General features: G+C 39.4%; 1 protein-coding gene across 7 annotated transcripts in view; it reads left to right on the top strand.

Moving 5' to 3' along the window:
* LOC134359821 (kynurenine--oxoglutarate transaminase 3-like) overlaps window positions 1-17,358 on the top strand; it is a 121,218-nt gene that overhangs the window by 74,830 nt on the left and 29,030 nt on the right. For all 7 annotated transcript variants that reach the window (XM_063073519.1, XM_063073518.1, XM_063073522.1 and 4 more), the window contains 5 exons: window positions 5,570-5,628; window positions 6,754-6,895; window positions 8,615-8,764; window positions 9,745-9,831; window positions 14,855-14,980. In XM_063073519.1, the coding sequence (XP_062929589.1) occupies window positions 5,570-5,628; window positions 6,754-6,895; window positions 8,615-8,764; window positions 9,745-9,831; window positions 14,855-14,980 (564 nt within the window). The remainder of the gene's footprint in view (window positions 1-5,569; window positions 5,629-6,753; window positions 6,896-8,614; window positions 8,765-9,744; window positions 9,832-14,854; window positions 14,981-17,358) is intronic.

Here is a 17,358-nt window from a genome sequence, read left to right on the forward strand (position 1 = left end):
AGCATTAATCCTTCGATTGATACTGCTACTTGCTGTTTGTGGAAACTTTTATGCACATCTTAGCTTCAATGTTTGCTCATGTGAATGTGTAACTATGTCAATGAGTTATCCTTAAAAGTAATTTATTATCTGTAAAGCACCTTGGAATATCTGGGGGGGGGGGAAGCATTATAAAAATGGGATAGTTTTCAGACATTGAAAACTTGCTAAGGATAGTTAAAGCTTGTTGACACTTCATTAAATTTTCATTTTGTATTGTGGTAAATTATAAGGAGGATGTAAACTGGCAGGTGGAATGAACGTGCACACAGCAGCTGAAATTTAACATGTTCTATATTCTGGTAGGATGAAAAGAGACAGCTTAATCTGGAGGGTGCAATGTAAAAATGCTATAGGAGTCAAAGGAATTGGGGGCAAATGCACAGAAATCATTGAAAATTACAGCAGGTTGGGAAAGCAGTTTAAAAAAAAAGCACCAAAATATTGGACTTGATAAGTGGGGGCACAGAGTACAAGAGAAAAAACATGATTAACTTCATAAGATATTCAATTGCAGCTTAAATATTTTATTCAGCTCTAGGCACCACATTTTTAAAAAAGAGAGTGAAAGTCTTCGAGAATGCAGTTGAGATTTACTGGAATTATTCTACGGACAGAGGACTCTGATGGTTTGGGTACAGGATAATCTGGGGTTGTTGGCCTCAAAAAAAAGGGTATCCAATCGAAGTGTTTAAACTTACGAAGTATTCAGGAAGAATGGAAAAGAACTGTTCCCTTGGTGGAAAGGTCAAAAACCAAAAGACCTGTGTGAAAGTGAAATAAGGGGGAAAAATTTACATGTTGTGTATTTAGCATCTGGCATGCATTGCCAGGCTGTAGTGCAGGCAGATTCAGTCGAAGCACTCAGAAAGGAGCTGGATAAGTACTAGAGTGAAAAAATGATTGCAGGACTTTGGGGACTGGTAAGGGATTTGGGGATGGGAAACAAATTCTGCCAACATCAATATTACATAAACACATACATTTTTTAAGAAACTTTAGCTCAATGATTACATTTGACATAAACTTCCTGTCATCTTAATCCCATTTAACATAATGTTTCTTTCATGTACTTTATTGCAATGGACATTCGGAGTTTTTAGCAACTACATTATATTTATGACTCCTTTTAAAGAAGTATCCTTAAGTCAATCGCAGTCTTCCCCTTCTATACTATTGTTGCAAAATTGAAAATTAATTTTAGATATTCTATAGTAGATCCAGGCTTCTAAAATATGGAAACCAGAATTATGGATAGCTCTGCAAATGTGATTTTACCCAAGGTTTCAGACATACAGTTGTAAGAAAAAGTTTGTGAACCCTTTGCAATTACCTGTTTTTCTGCATTAATTACTCTTAAAATGCAGTCTGATTTTCATCTGTGCCACAATAATAGACAAACACAATCTGCCTAAACTAATAACACATAAACAATTGTACTTTTCATGTCTTCATTGAACATACAGTGAAACCCCGATTTTACGCACCCCGATTTTACGCAAATTCGGATATAATGCGATGAGTCATTGGACTCCATGTCCATGTCAATCCATACTCCCCCTTCTCCAGCCTTGTATCCCTTTTGCCAATCAATTTCCCAGCTCTTCGCTTCATCCCTCCCCCTCCTGTCTTCTCCTATCATTTCGGGTCTCTCCTTCCCCCTCCCACTTTCAAATCTCTTACTATATCTTTTTTCCATTAGTCCTGATGAAGGGTCTCGACCAGATGCTGCCTGGCCTGCTGCGTGCCACCAGCATTTTGTGTGAGTCATTCAACCTCTTTTTTGCTCAAAATGGAACAAACTGCTAGAAAAAGAAAATCTTATTCTGTGAAAGATAAGCTTCACACACCTGATGTGATCAAGACTAAAAGTCAAACTCAAGTTGCACGAGATCTCGGGATACCGGAATCCACCCCCACCCCCAGAAGTGTCTGAAGCCATTGAACACCTCGAGGCTAGCCTCTGTTGGCTGGAGATCCAGGAGGTGGACCACATAAAAACCCTCCAACTCAGAAGCATTCTAGATTTCACTCGCAGCCAGCAACATGCTACGTTCAGGCAAGGAACACTCGATCACTTTTTAAAGAAATAAACTGTAAATGATGATTGCTAATATTCTTGAATGTTTTTATTTGTTTTGTGTATTAAAAAGCTTTACTAAAAATTAATTTGTGTTTTAATTTCTACAGTAACAACAACCATGATTTATCGCAACCCCGCTTTTTTCGCAATGACATCTTATGGACCCAAACAATCGCGTTATAACGGGGTTTCACTGTATTGTTTAGTCATTCACTGTCCAGACTGGAAAAAGTATGTGAACCCTTGTATTTAATAACTGGTAGAACCTCCTTTAGCAGCAATAACCTCCACCAAATGTTTCCTGTAGCTACTGATCAGACTTGCACAAAGGCAAGGAGGAATTTTAGACCATTCCTCCACACGAAACTGTTTTAGTTCATCAATATTTCTGGGATACCTTGCATGAGCAGCTCTCTTCAGGTCGTGCCAGAGCATCTTGATTGGGTTAAGGTCTGGAATCAAACATGGACATTTCAAAATACAAATTTTCTTCTTTTTAAACCATTCTGTATTTGGTATATTCTTGTGTTCGGATCATTGTCTTGTTCCATCATCTATTAAGCTTCAGGTGACGGACCACTACCCTGACATTCTCCTGTAAAATGTCTTGATACAATTTTGAATTTGTTCCCTCAAAGACTGTAAGCTGTGCAGTACCCTTTTTCCTCCAAACATCTGTCATCTCATCTGTCCGCAGAACATAATCTCAGAAGTATTGTGGAATATCTAGGTGGTCTTTTGCAAACTTAAGGTATGCAGCAAGACTGCTTCAGCAACACAACATCACAGCTGCAACTTGGTGGAAGAACCTATCAAAACTCAAACTGCAATAAAATGTGACTGATAGAAAAATAGTTATCTACAAAATCCAATGTAGTGATTGCAAAAAGTACTACATTGCTCAAACAGGAAGAAACATATCGACCAGGCTACACAGGCATTAGCTGGTGAGCAGAAGGCACAGCTCACTCTTGCTGGTATCACCTTATGAAGACAAAGAAGGACACTATTTCAATTGAATGACAGCCAGAGTCTTGACTCAAGCAAGAACAAGAAAAGAACGAGAATTTCTCGAAGCATGGTTCTCTACAGAAGGATCCATCAACAAACACATCGAAATAGATCCGGTACATGAACCCTTGAGGAGAAAAGAGAAACGACGACATCAACAATGAATCGCCAGTAATCTCGGCATCTGGACGGTGAAGCACGCACTTCCAATGGACCTCACTTGAGGCTAGCCAATTAAGAATCTTCTACTGTTAAACTGTTCATAGTATTTTGAACTAGTCACCAGAACACAATGTCTAATCAATATCCATTCGGACTCCGGAGTATATAAGCTTGCATTCTGAGGAGACAATGCCCTCAACTGCGCACTGATGTTGGCTTCTCAATTGGAGCCAAAACATTTGCAAACAGCTTGCCAAGCTTGGTGATCAACCAAACCTTCAAATAGCCCACCTGAGCTACCAATATTCTGCAAAGTGCGGCAATGTTTGTTTTGGAGAGCAGTGGTTTCCTCTGTGGTGTCCTTCCATGAACACTATTCTTGTTCAGTGTTTTTCTTATACTGGATACATGAACAGAGACTTTAACAAGTTCTAGAGATTTCTGCAGGTTTTTTGTTGTTACCCCTGGGTTCCTTTTCACATCCTTCAGCATTGCACGTTGTGCTGTTGGTGTGATTTTTACAGGATGCCCACTCCAAGGGAGAGTAGCAACAGTACAGAATTTCCTCCATTTGTAGACAATTTCTCTTACTGTGGACTGATGAACACCTAGATTTTTAGAAATACTTTTGTAGCTTTTTCCAGCTTCATGCGTTTCTACAATTCTTCTTCTAAGGTCCTCTGAAAGTTGTTTTGATCAAGGCGTGATGCACATAAAGAGAACTTTTTCAAGAAGAGCAGGCTCTGTCAGTAACCTGACTTTGTGTGCCCTTTTTTTTTATCGGGCGGGGCACCTCTACAACCTACATCTCCAATCTCATCTCATTAATTGGAACACCTGATTCCAAATCACTTTTGTAGAAGGCATTAACCCAGAGGTTCACATACTTAGTTGAACTCAGGCTACGTCCACACTAGACCGGATAAATCCGTAACCAAAGCTTTTTCTCTTCGTTTTGACCCTCCGTCCACACTGAAATGGCATTTTCCTCCCCCGACAATGGAGCTTTTCTAAAACACTCTCCAGAGTGTTTAAATCTGAAAACACCGGGTGGGCGTTGTAGTGTGTACGGGGTAACCGGAGGTTTTAAAAAAACCTGTTGTCCCTTTCATTGGTGAAGACACTATGGCTGTAGGAAAAGTTTCCAGCGTGACCCCTCTGTGGGAGTGGGGAAGATGTTGGTGGGGTTGGTGGGGCCACCCTGGAGTCTGTGTGTCCGTATGTGTAGCTATTGTAGTGGCTGTGAGGCTGGTAATGTGGCGGTGAAAAGTACTGGTGGGCGGCGGGAGCCATCATATTCCTCATCATTGCAAATCCCTGTGCAACAGAGTTAGTCAGTTTTTCAATGTTCGTCGTCAGCCGGGTCATACTGTCCGTGAACTGCCTGTCAGTTGCCTCCATACGCTCCAGTATTTGATTTTTTAGTTTTAAGTCCTCCTGCGTGAGAGCCAACAGCTGTCTGTCATTTGGCAATTTCCTTAAGTTTTTCTAGTCTGTAACTGGACAAACGCGCACCAAGTATACCGTTTCCTCTTCGCTTGTTTTCTGTAGATGTGTCCGGCGCATGCCCAGTAGGAGGAGATTCACCCAAATACCCATTTTAATGTGGACGGAGGTATTTTCAAAAACGCCTGGTGTGGACGCCTATCGTTTTTACGTGAAACCGGTGTTTTCAAAATTATCCAGTCTAGTGTGGACGTAGCCTTAGACTGTGATTGTTTAAATGGTGTGCATAATATTGTTGAGAAGTACAATTATGTGTTATCAGTGTAAGCAGATTGTGTTTGTCTAGTATTGTGACTTAGATGAAGATCAGACCACATTTAATCGGTAATTAATGCAGAAAACTGGATGATTGCAAAGGACTCACAAATTTTTTCTTGCAACTATACCTCCACTGCTATGGAATTCAACAATTTTAGAAATGCATGCCTATGTTTTTTTGCACTTGTTCAATGATTTTTATTTAGGTTGCTATTTTAGAGAATTATTAAACTGCATTTTTTGTGTCTTTATCCAAGTTAGACCATTATTTTAGGGGTTGCCTTATTTAGCCAAAAGCATCACCTTGCTTTTTACATTGAAATACTTAAGTTACACGTTTATCAAAGTCTTGTATTTTGCTTGCCTTCCTCACTATTAACAAATTATTTAATTTATGGAGTGTATGGTTTATTAAGTTGCCTAACCTTTAAGTGACAACATTAAATCCTAATTGTATGATTCTGACTTATTTTATTATTGTAAATAAAATCTAGTCTCTTCTTTATTCAGGTAACAATGTCTTTTCAGAAACATTCGCGGAGAATTGAAGGATTAGACAAGAATGTTTGGTAAGTTGATGGGAATGATTTCCTGAATACAAGAAGGGGTCAACAAACCTTGCCTGCTCCTAAATTGCAAGCTGCCAGGCTGATCAACACTTCAACTCATTAACCCACATCACCACAACATACACATCACCCAGCGCCACTTTATGCATGTACAATCAGTCTATGTATAGTATATAACTTTTTCTTGTACGTTGTACTTTGTAGGATTGCTTTTATATTTATATTTTTGTGTTTTTTGTTTTTATTTATGTTCTTTATGCTTATTTTGATTTTTTTTGCGCTGCATTGGATCTGTTGTTCTCCTTTACATTCATGTACTGAGGAATGACAATAAGCAATCTTGAATCTCGGTGAATGAAGTATCATGTGGAAACACACTACTATTGTCAGAAAAAAAATTGGTAAAGTTCAAAGTAAGTTTATTATCAGAGTATATACAACCCTGAGATTCATTTTCTTCTGGGCATACTCAATAAATCCAATTACCATAATGGAATCAATGAAAGACCACACCAACAGGGCAGACAGCCAGTATGCAAAGACAACAAACTGTGCAAATACAAAAAGAAAGAAAACTAAAGAAATGATAATAATAAAGAAGTAAGCAATGAATATTGAGAACATAAGATGAAGAGACCTTGAAAGTGAATCCATAGTTTGTGGGATCAGTTCAGTTATGAGGAAGTACAGTTGAGTGAGGTTATCCCCTCTGGCTCAAGAATCCTCAAAACATTTTTAATGAATAGTAATTTTATTCCTGTTTCAGTATTTTTACAGTTTTAGAGTTACTTTAATTTTCTTAGTGATAGTTAAGTTTTAAAAAATAGTATGTGTCACTGGCAACATGTTTCCCAAGAACAATTAGAGTGCCCCCATGTGGACTGTTGTAGGTCAAATTGCCTTTAGAGGAACACAAATACAGGAAATCCTGTTGCCTAATGTAAGGAAGAGGTTTGATTACCAGGACTACTCTTGAACTGTTAGCAATCAATTGTAAAGCATATTTGATGTGAGTTACTTGTTCTGCCTCCCCTATAGCAGGGCATTTTGCGTACTTCCAGGTAGAGAGGTGAGGAAATTACTAAAAAAAATTTCTGATGTGCATTTATCTTCCACCATTTTTAGGGTAGAATTTACTCAGCTTGCTGCTGAATATGCTGTTGTCAACCTGGGACAAGGATTTCCTGACTTTTCGCCTCCAAATTTTGTAAAAGAAGCTTACACAAGGGCCATAAATGGTGACCTGAACCAATATACCAGGGCTTTTGTGAGTACTGTATTTATTCCTGACAATGTAGCATACCATAGGAACATACAGTCCAGTGAAGAGTTACCTTCAAGAGAAGCTTTATAGTACATTTTGAGATGGGCAAAAGGAATGTTTGAAGATATTCTACTTCAATGAAACAACTATTTCCTTGCTTGGTATTAATTCCAATTGACAGCAAATCATCTAAGTAATAGAATTCTCCACTAACTTTTTCAGTGCACCAAGTAAAAACAAAAAATGTAAGCTAGTTACAAAGGCCTTTCCTTGATATGTATTTTTGTTTCTATTCAGCTAGTGCTGCTGATGCATTCATATCCTGTGTTATCCATATTGAAATAGGAATGGCTGGTGACCACAAGCATCAATAAAATTTATTCTAGAATCAACAGGGGGAGAGTGTTTCACTTTCCTCTCCACTGTCTTTATTCTCTTCTCCAATTGTGTAATAGACAATGGCACATGACAGGAAAATATGAGGAAATCCAGTTGACCTCAGCATGTGGATGGAAGAGGGATTCCCTCATTTTCTCTTTTGCTTATTATTATCCTTTCCCCAGAACGTGTATGTGAATAGTAGGGCGTTGCAATTCAGTAACATGCTGACACTTGGTTTTACAAATAGAAAAAAGCTAATCATTTGGACTTGATGCAGAAAAGTTAAAAGAAACAATCAATACCTATAGTATAGTAAAGATGTGGTGGGGGAGCGGAAAAAGTTGAATGTTTGCACACTGTTTTCAGTTGACAATCATAATTTTTTGTATTCTAACCCTCATTTCTACTTGGAGCCATGTATATAGTATAGTGAAATGCCTGGTTGGTGATCACATTCTGAATACGATTGGGGTATATGTTGATTTTTAAAAAACTTAGAATTCTTTCAGTTAGTCCTGACGAAGGGTCTTGGCCCGAAACGTCGATTGTACCTCTTCCTAGAGATGCTGCCTGGCCTGCTGCATTCACCAGCAACTTTTATGTGTGTTGCTTAGAATTGGATATTTTGTTTTTTATGGCAGCAGACCAGAAACCCAGATAACATAAATTTAAGGCCAGGCAGCTGTGAAATCTGGTCATTTATGAATTGAAATGAAATTAAACAGTTATGAAACCTGAATTCTAAAATCTTCCCAATTCATTCTCTTCGGTCAGACCTTGTCCTGCATAGTCTAGCCCACATGTAATGTATTATGTTTTGTGGTTGATTTGAATTATTTAGTAAATAGTAAAATTTAACACTGCTAGTGATAAGCATAGATAATTTTTGTTTGGCCAAAGGTGTCTACATCCTGAACACATTAAACACTGTAAGCTGGCTCTGGAATGCAATCTTTCTTCCCCTTTTAACAATAGCTTTATACATATTGTAACCCTAATTTAAAAATAATGCTGATACTCCCCAGCAAACACCCACCTTATGTACAATCTGTATGTAGGAACCAGCAGTACAGAAATGCTAGTTGCTGCAGGGTTGCAGGCATCTTCTTTTGCCTGGGAATTCAGTTCGTAGCCACATTTCTGATTTGCAAATTGTTCCAGTTATAAGCTGTTCAAAGGGACAGAATCCTTGTGTAACCTGCCAATGAGCTATTTGTGATTTTTGTCAAACAATGGTTATCCAGTTTAATAGTAATCTTTTCATTCATAAGTTTAATTAAAATATATTTGCTTTACACTTCATAGCTTAGTCTCTTTCCCTTGTTTCTCAACACCTTTCAGGGTCACCCACCACTGGTGAAGATACTGGCGAAGTTCTTTGGGAAATTAATGAATCGAGACATTGATCCATTTAATGAAATCCTAGTGACAGTTGGGGCATATGAGGCCCTATTCTGTTTCTTCCAGGCTGTAATTGATGATGGAGATGAAGTAGGTGGATATTGCTAATGCTCTCTGAAAAGTTAGACTTATGGTAACAACAAAATATTGTGTTGTAATTGAGTAATTCAGTTCATTGGTTTGAAGACTGCTATTACGACAATCTATTTGAACTTCTGTAAAAATTGCATATCTTGTCATCAGCTGCAGTGTCATTTTCTTTTAATCAAGTGCATTTTTAAATTTTTTAACTTTCTGGGGAGCCCTAATTGGAACACCTTTTGGAGCTTGATCCTATGAGGAAACAGAGGGTTCTTATATCCTATCAGTTCAGTTGTCTCCGCTTGACTGCACATGTAAATTAACCCAGTTCCTTTATCAAAAGCAGCAGTGAAATGCAACATAGAAGCCTATGTGGTAAATGTCTGAAGACTTCAATTTTAAAAATATCTTGAGTGATTCAATACCTCCTCAATCTTGGTATTTTTTTGAAAGGACTTTTTTCTTTTGCCATGCAGTCAATGACGTTCATAGGTCTAGTAAATGACTTAATTTTTAAGTGCCAATGGATAGTTATGTTTATATGTGCGATATGTGTTTCAGGTAACCAATTACCAGTGGCTTTTAGTCTCTCCAAATCTGTTGGTTGTAACAATGAAGGTTGTCTACAATTAGTAACTTGTTTAAACATCTTTGTGGGATTGTTATAAGATAGTTTCAATCCAATTTTCATAATAATTGCTAACATAAAAAGGTGGTGCTGAAAGATCCAGTGAAAAGTAAATAAAATATTTGTACATTACCACAGAAAACAGGTTAAAAAACCCAGATATTGTTCTGCAGCTTGTTTAATGACTCACTAAAAATGGAGCATCATTCAACCGAATTGACAGGGAGGATTGGTTATATTTCCTAGCTGTTGCTGAATACAGTGATCTTGGAATCAGCTGGCTGGTAGCTACAATATAAAGTAAGGTATTTAGCCAGGGTTCCTACTTATAATTGAAGTAATTTTCTCTGTTTCAATGCAGGTGATTATTATTGAACCTTACTTTGACTGTTATGAACCCATGGTTCGAATGGCAGGTGGAAAGCCAGTGTTTATTTCGTTACGCCCGGTGAGTTTGTGAAGCCAGTTCAGAATGTTGTAATTGACACTAGTTGGAATGATAGTGCAATTCATATCATTTATTTAATTCCTGACTTTCCATAATATTTTATTGTTAACTAAATCATATCTGTTCACGAAAGTAACCTATGACAGGTCTCGAAGTACTTCGAAATTGACGTACAATTAAATCAGAATTTTAGACTATTCTGTTTGTATAGAAAACATTTTCAATTTTTAAATTTATTTTTAGTGATACAGCATGGTAACCGGGCTTTCTGGCCCAATAAGCCTGCACCACCCACTTACACCTGTGTGACTAATTTAATTCAGAGGAAACTCGCGTGGTCATGGAGAGAATGTACAAATTCCTTACAAATAGCAGCGCAATTGAACCCAGGTCACTGGTACTGTAACAGTGATAGTGCTAACTGCTACATGACTGTACCACACCAATATATCCAGTATGAACAGGCCATACAATGGACCTATACCATGGTCCATAATAATGATGCTGTACCAATGTTAGCCACAATTGACTTATGCACCTAGGCTTGACCTTTTTTTTTAAAGTCTTATTATTAAAGAGGATACCAAAATTTTCTTCGAAGAGAAAGGTGTTCCCCGCTTTTCGAACGTTCACTTTACGAAACCTCGTTGTTACGAAAGACCTACATTAGTTACCTGTTTTCGCTAACAGAAGGTGTTTTCACTGTTACGAAAAAAGGCAGTGTGTGCCCCGAGCAGCCATGTGCCTCCCCTGGAACTGCATTCTAGCCAGCATTGCTTAAACATGTGCCTGTGAACCTCTGTGCTTTATCTTGATTTATTTTGAGCATCCGTTAGCAAGATGAATTCTAAGGTATCGGAAAAGCCTAAAAGAGCTCATAAGGATGTTACACTTAGTGTAAAGCTAGACATAATTAAGTGTTTCGATCGTGGTGAATGAAGTAAGGACAAAGTGAGTTTGGCTTGTGGAAGTTGACGAAGATGATGTTGAAGAGGTTTTGGCATCCCATGACCAAGAACTGATAGATGAAGAGCTGATGCAATTGGAAGAGGAAAGGATAACAATCGAAACCGAATGCAGTAGCGAACGGATCAAAAGTCCAAGAACTGAACGTGAAGCAACTGCATGAGATTTTCGCTGCAATGACTGAAGAAAAGTACGACTTCAATTTTGAAAGGGTACGTCGGTTTAGGGCATATTTGCAGGATGGTTTGAGTGCTTACAAAGAACTGTATGATAGAAAAATGCGCGAGGCTAAGCAGTCAAGCATATTGTCATTTTTCAAGCCTTCCACATCAGCCACAGCAGACGACGAACCTCGACCTTCAACATCGAGGCAGTTAGACATAGAAGAAGATGACCTGCCTGCCCTGATGGAAACAGATGACGATGAGATGACACCCCAGTGTCCCAACACCCCAAACTCTGGGCCGCGGGCCGATACCGGGCTGCGAAGCATGCAGCGGTAGCTGGGATGCACCCAGCACATCTTTAAGAAAAAAGCCAAAATAAACAAGCTAATTAATTAGGTGCCGCCTGGCTTGTAAATGTCAGCCCAGATCAGAGGCGATTTGGACTGGGCCGACATTTACGTGCCGGGTGGCACCTAATTAATTAGCTTGTTTATTTCGGCTTTTTTCTTAAAGATGTGCTGGGTGTGTCCTGGCTACCCTGTATGCTTCGCGGATCGGTATCTGTCCGCGGCCTGGAGGGTGGGGACCACTGCGCCATTCCAGCCTCCGACCACTCGGCCTAACACACCACCATCAGTGTGCTCGGCGCTGTCTTCCCGATTCCGGTAAGTGATACTACACTGAACATACATTATTTCTACTTTATATAGGCTATGTATTTTTATGTGTTATTTGGTATGATTTGGCAGCTTCATAGCTTAAAGGTTACTGGAGAGAGTGTTTCAGCCGAGAGCGCTTGCGTGAGATTTTCGCTACGGTAGACAGTGCGGCAATGATTGTAGAAAAGTATTTGTACTTTATATAGGCTGTGTATTTATCATATCATTCCTGCTTTTACTATATATTACTGTTTTAAGTTTTATGTGTTATTTGACATGATTTGGTAGGTTATTTTTTGGGTCTGCGAACGCTCACAAATTTTTCCCATATAAATAAATGGTAATTGCTTCTTCACTTTACGACATTCCGGCTTACGAACCATTTCATAGGAACGCTCTACCTTCGGATGGCGGGGGAAACCTGTATTCTAAAGGCAAGATAACATACCCATGGCTAACAAGAGAAGTCAAAGCCAACATAAAAGCCAAAGAGAGGGGATATAATAGAGCAAAAGTTAGTGGGAAGTTAGAGAAGGTTTAAAAACCAACAGAAGACAACTAAAAAGTTACTAAGAAGAAAAAGGTGGAATACAAAAGTAAGTTATCCAATATTATTAAAGAGGATACCAAAAGTTTCTTCAGATACATAGAGTGTAAAAGAGGGGCAAGAGTGGATATTGGACAGTTGGAGAGAACAATGCTGGAAAGGTAGCAATGGAGGATTAGGAAATGGTGGACAAAAATTAATATGTATTTTGCATCATTCTTCACCAGGGAAGACACTAGCAGTATGGTAGAAGTTCCTAGTGTCGGGGTAATGAAGTGTGTGAAGTTAACTTTACTAGAAAAATGGTTCTTGGGAAACTGAAAGGTCTAAAGGTAGATAAGACACCTGGACCAGATGGTGTACACCTCAGAGTTCTGAAAGAGGTGATTGAAGAGATCGCAGAGGTTTTAGTAATGATCCTTCAAGGATCACTAGATTCAGGAATGGTTCTAGAAGACTGGAAAATAGCAAATGTCATTCCATTCTTCAAGAAGAGAGAGAGGCAGAAGAAAGGAAACTATAGGCCAGTCAGTCTGACCGCAGTGGTTGGAAAGATGTTGGAGTCGATTATTAAGGATGAGGTCTCAGGGTACTTGGAGACAAATCTGTTGGAATTCTTTGAAGAAATAACAAGCAAGATAGACAAAGGAGGATAGGTTGATGTTGTGTACTTGGATTTTCAGAAGTCATTTGACAAGGTGCCACAAGTGAGGCTGCTTAACAAACTATGAGCCCATGGTATTACAGGAAGGATTCTAGCATGGATAAAGCAGCGGCTGATTGGCAGGAGCAAAGAGTTGGAATAAAGGGAGCTTTTTCTGGTTGGCTGCTGCTGACTAGAGGTGTTCCACAGGGGTCTGTGTTGGGACCAATTCTTTCTATTCTTTTTACGTTATATGTCAATGATTTTGATGATGAAATTGATGACTTTGTTGCAAAGCATGGAGACGCTATAAGAGAGGTGGAGGGGCAGGTAGCTTTGAGGAAGTAGAGAGGCTACAGAAGGACTTAGATTAGGAGAATGGGTAAAGAAATGGCAGATGGAATACAGTGTTGGAAAGTGTATGGTCATGCACTTTGGTTGAATAAATGAAAGGGTTAACTATTTTCTAAATGGAGAGAAAATACAAAAAATTGAGGTGCAAAGGAAGGGACTTTGGAGTCCCTGTGCTGGATTCCCTAAAGGTTAATTTGCAGGTTGAGTCTGTGGTGAGGAAGCCAAATGCGATGTTAGCATTCATTTCAAGAGGACTGGAATATAAAAGCAAGGATATAATGTTGAGACATAATAAAGCACCTGTGAGACCTCACTTAGACTATTGTGAGCAGTTTTGGACCCCTTATCTTAGAAAGGAAGTGCTGAAACTGGAGAGGGTTCAAAGTCCTGCCGAAGGGTTTTGACTGGAAACGTCAACTGTGCTTTTTTCCATAGATGCTGCCTGGCCTGCTGAGTTCCTCCAGCATTTTATATGTGTTGCTAGGGTTCAAAGGACATTCATGAAAATGATTCCAGTATTGAACAGCTTGTCATATGAAGACCGTTTGAAGGCTCTGGCTGAGCCTGTATTCACTAGCATTCAGAAGAATGAGGGGTAACCTCATTGAAACCTATTGAATGGTGAAAGGCCTTGATAGAGTGATGTGGACAGAATGTTTCCTATGGTGGGAGAGTCTAAGACCAAAGGACACGGCCTCAGAGTAGAGGGGCATCCTTTTAGAATGGAGATGAGGAGGAATTTCTTTAGCCAGGGAGTGGTGAATTTGTGGAATTCTTTGGCACAGTCAGCTGTGGAGGCAAAGCCTTTATATATATATATATATTTTTAAGGCGGAAGTTGATAGATTCCTGATTGGTCAGGGCATGAAGGGATATGAAGAGAAAACAGGAGATGGGCGAAGAGGAACATTGGATCTGGCATGATGAAATGGTGGAGCAGAATCAATAGGCCAAATGGCTTAATTCTGCTCTTGTATCTCATATCTTATGGTCTTATTAACTGAGCATTTTCTGAAAAGTTGGCTTGAAATATAGCAGGCAGTATACAGCAGATTTAGTGGGTTAGCTGCTGACGAAGTTCATCAGAGCAGGTTGTTATTCTTTTTCCTTTGTGGCAACAAGACATATTAGATAGAATTGCAGCTAAATTCAAAATTCTTCTTGCTGCATTTGTTTTCAAGAGTCTTTTGTATTTACAATGTGTTGTGGGGATGTGTGGAAAGCTCTGTCTGTGACTATCTCTGTTTCTATTAATGTAAATTGTGGTTGATAAACATTGTATTCCCCCAGCATCAGTCCCACAAGCATTTTAGTAACTTATCAGTGATGACATGATTAAATTTGAATACCCTGGTATTTTATTGTGACTAAAATTAAATAGGACTATACAGAATTAAGGACTGACATTGTGTTAGTACTTGCTTTTTATCTTCAGATCATCATGTTTGTGAAATTAGTGTCTGAATGTCTATTTAAAACCTTTGACATGGTCATGGATATCCCAAATTATATCTTTGAACAAGAAAAGTACTTTATGCAATTTAATACCACTATCTGTTCAAGTAACTTCTGTAAAATTCTTTTCAGAGTAGCTGATTCAAGAATTAAATACTACCCATGGAGCATATGAGTGGTTAGGAATTCCTGTTGACTAGACAAAATTTGAAAGTTGTGTATTGTTTTTCAGAAACCAGCATCTGGAAGGTTAATGACTAGTGCTGACTGGATTTTGGATCCTGTTGAATTAGCAAATAAATTCAACAAAGGTACAAAAGCCATTGTCATCAATACTCCAAACAACCCTCTTGGCAAGGTAAGAGTAAAGGAGAACTGTATAGTTATAGATTGCCAGACAGCAGGTGCTAATGATTAAGATTTACTTAATATTTGTAGATTTGAATTCAAATCCTAAAGTATATGTACTAAAGGTCTATCAACAATCTTAGGGATACAATACTTCATCTTTGAGTTCTGAGGAAGGGCCTCAGCCCAGAACAATGACTTTATTCCTTCCCATAGATGCTACCTGATGTGCTGAGTTCCTCCAGTATGTCGTGTGTGTTACTCTGGATTTCCAGCATCTGCAGAATCTCTTGAGTTTATAATACCAGATCTTTGCTAATGTCTGAGGCAAACATCTATTTGATGGATGGTTGACATTATAAGCTGTTTTAATTACGAAGTCTGTTAATTGGATAAGCTGCTTTTCAAATATTTTGTGGAACTGCAAATATGGAGGAAGTAAGTCAGGTCAAGCAGGATTAGTGCATGAGGGAATGGGGAGTGGCGATAACAATCAGGTTGACTTTTGGGGAAGAGAGAAGATTTACCTTGATAAATCTGGCAAAATTTAAAAGTATTGTTTGGAGTGACCTGTATCCCCCAATCTGAAGCGGTCCCCCAATCTGCGTCGGGTTTCACCGATGTAGAGGAGGCTGCACAAACCCGACACAGATTGGGGGACCACTTCATCGAGCACATCTGCTCCGTCCGCCACAACAGATAGGATCTTCCGGTTGCCACCCACTTCAACTCTGCTTCACATTCCCATTCGGATATGTCCATACATGGCCTCCTCTACTGCCATGATGAGGCTAAACTCAGGTTGGAGGGGCAACACCTCATGTACCAGCTGGGTAGTCTCCAGCCCCTGGGTACAAACACTGAGTTCTCCAACTTACGGTAATTTCCTCCCCCTTCCTTCCCCCATCCCAGTTTCACTCTGCCCCCTCCCCCAGCTGCCTATCACCTCCCTCATGGTTCCGCCTCCTTATGCTACCCATTGTGCTTTCCCCTATTCCTTCTTCACCTTTCCTGCCTATTTCCTCCCTACTTCCCCTCCCCCACCCCTTTATCTTTCCCCTTACTGGTTTTTCGCCTGGAACCTACCAGCCTTTTCCTTCCCACCCTCCCCCCACCTTCTTTATAGGGCCTCTGCCCCTTCCCTCTTCAGTCCTGATGAAGGGTTCCGGCCCGAAACGTTGACTGATCGTTTCCACAGATGCTGCCCGACCTGCTGAGTTCCTCCAGCGTGTTGTGAGGTCTTCCTTGTATGTCTTTCCAAAGTGCTGGAGGAACTCAGCAGGTCAGGCAGCATTTATGGAGAGGAATAAACAGTTAATATTTCAACCCAAAAGGGCTGTCACCCTTCATCAGAAGTCATCAGAATGTACTTAACCAGCTGAGGGATAAATAAGAATAGTTTCATAAAGCAATGATGTGACCTCCTCTTCATCACTAACTGAGAAGAGTCCAGGTTGTAGCCAAGGATGGATCCAGCTAAGAGTTTATTTAATCATTTTGCATCATCAGCACCGACGCTGCTCCCCCAACATAAAGCCTCAAAGAAGACTGCACTCACTATAACAGACTGGTAAAAGATCTCTAACATCCTGCTGCACACACTGAAGGACCTCATCTTCCTAAGAAAATAGAGTCTGCTCATCCCCTTCTTGTAAACAGCCTTGGTGTTGGTTTTCCAGTCAAGTCTGTTGTCATAGATGAACAGCCAAGTATTTGTACTCCTCCACCACCACAACTTCTTCTCTCAGAATGTATACAGAACTCTTCACAGTGCTTTACTGCCTAAAATCAATCACCATCTGCAGATTTTCTGTTGTTTCACCATCTCCCTGGCATTGGGATTTTTCTCAGTGAATTCAGTTAACAGTTGACAAGCTGAGTAAACTTGGGGAAGAATACTGTTCTGGTCAGCACTGCCAAATGCTTGAGAGTATTTGCCAAGGGGGTTATTCACATTGCATTTGGATATATTTGATATCAGAAATATTGCTGTTATAAATTGTCTATAATTTCTGACTATGATGCTGAAAGTAGTGTTTGTGGAACTAAAATATGGCATTAAAAGGTTTTCCACTCATATGAATCAGCATATAACAAATTCTCTTGGTTTTCATCAGTCTGAGACAAATAGACCAGGTCCCAGATAACAGTTCACAATCCAAGCAGTTTCTTGCTGTTCTGGTAGTTCAGATTGATACTGAGAATTAGCCCTAGGACCAGTGGGAGAACACAAAGGTTCACTTGGCTTATCCAGTGTAAATCATCAAAACCTCTCTTTTTTTCTTGTAGGGGAAAACAACAGTACTAAATTGTATCACAAGGCATCTTAATACTTATTTACTGTAAATCTCTTTGGAATGTTCCCAAGGTATGATGAGGTATTCCATA

The sequence above is a fragment of the Mobula hypostoma genome, chromosome 21, assembly GCF_963921235.1.
Source record: "Mobula hypostoma chromosome 21, sMobHyp1.1, whole genome shotgun sequence".
Lineage (NCBI taxonomy): Eukaryota > Metazoa > Chordata > Chondrichthyes > Myliobatiformes > Myliobatidae > Mobula > Mobula hypostoma.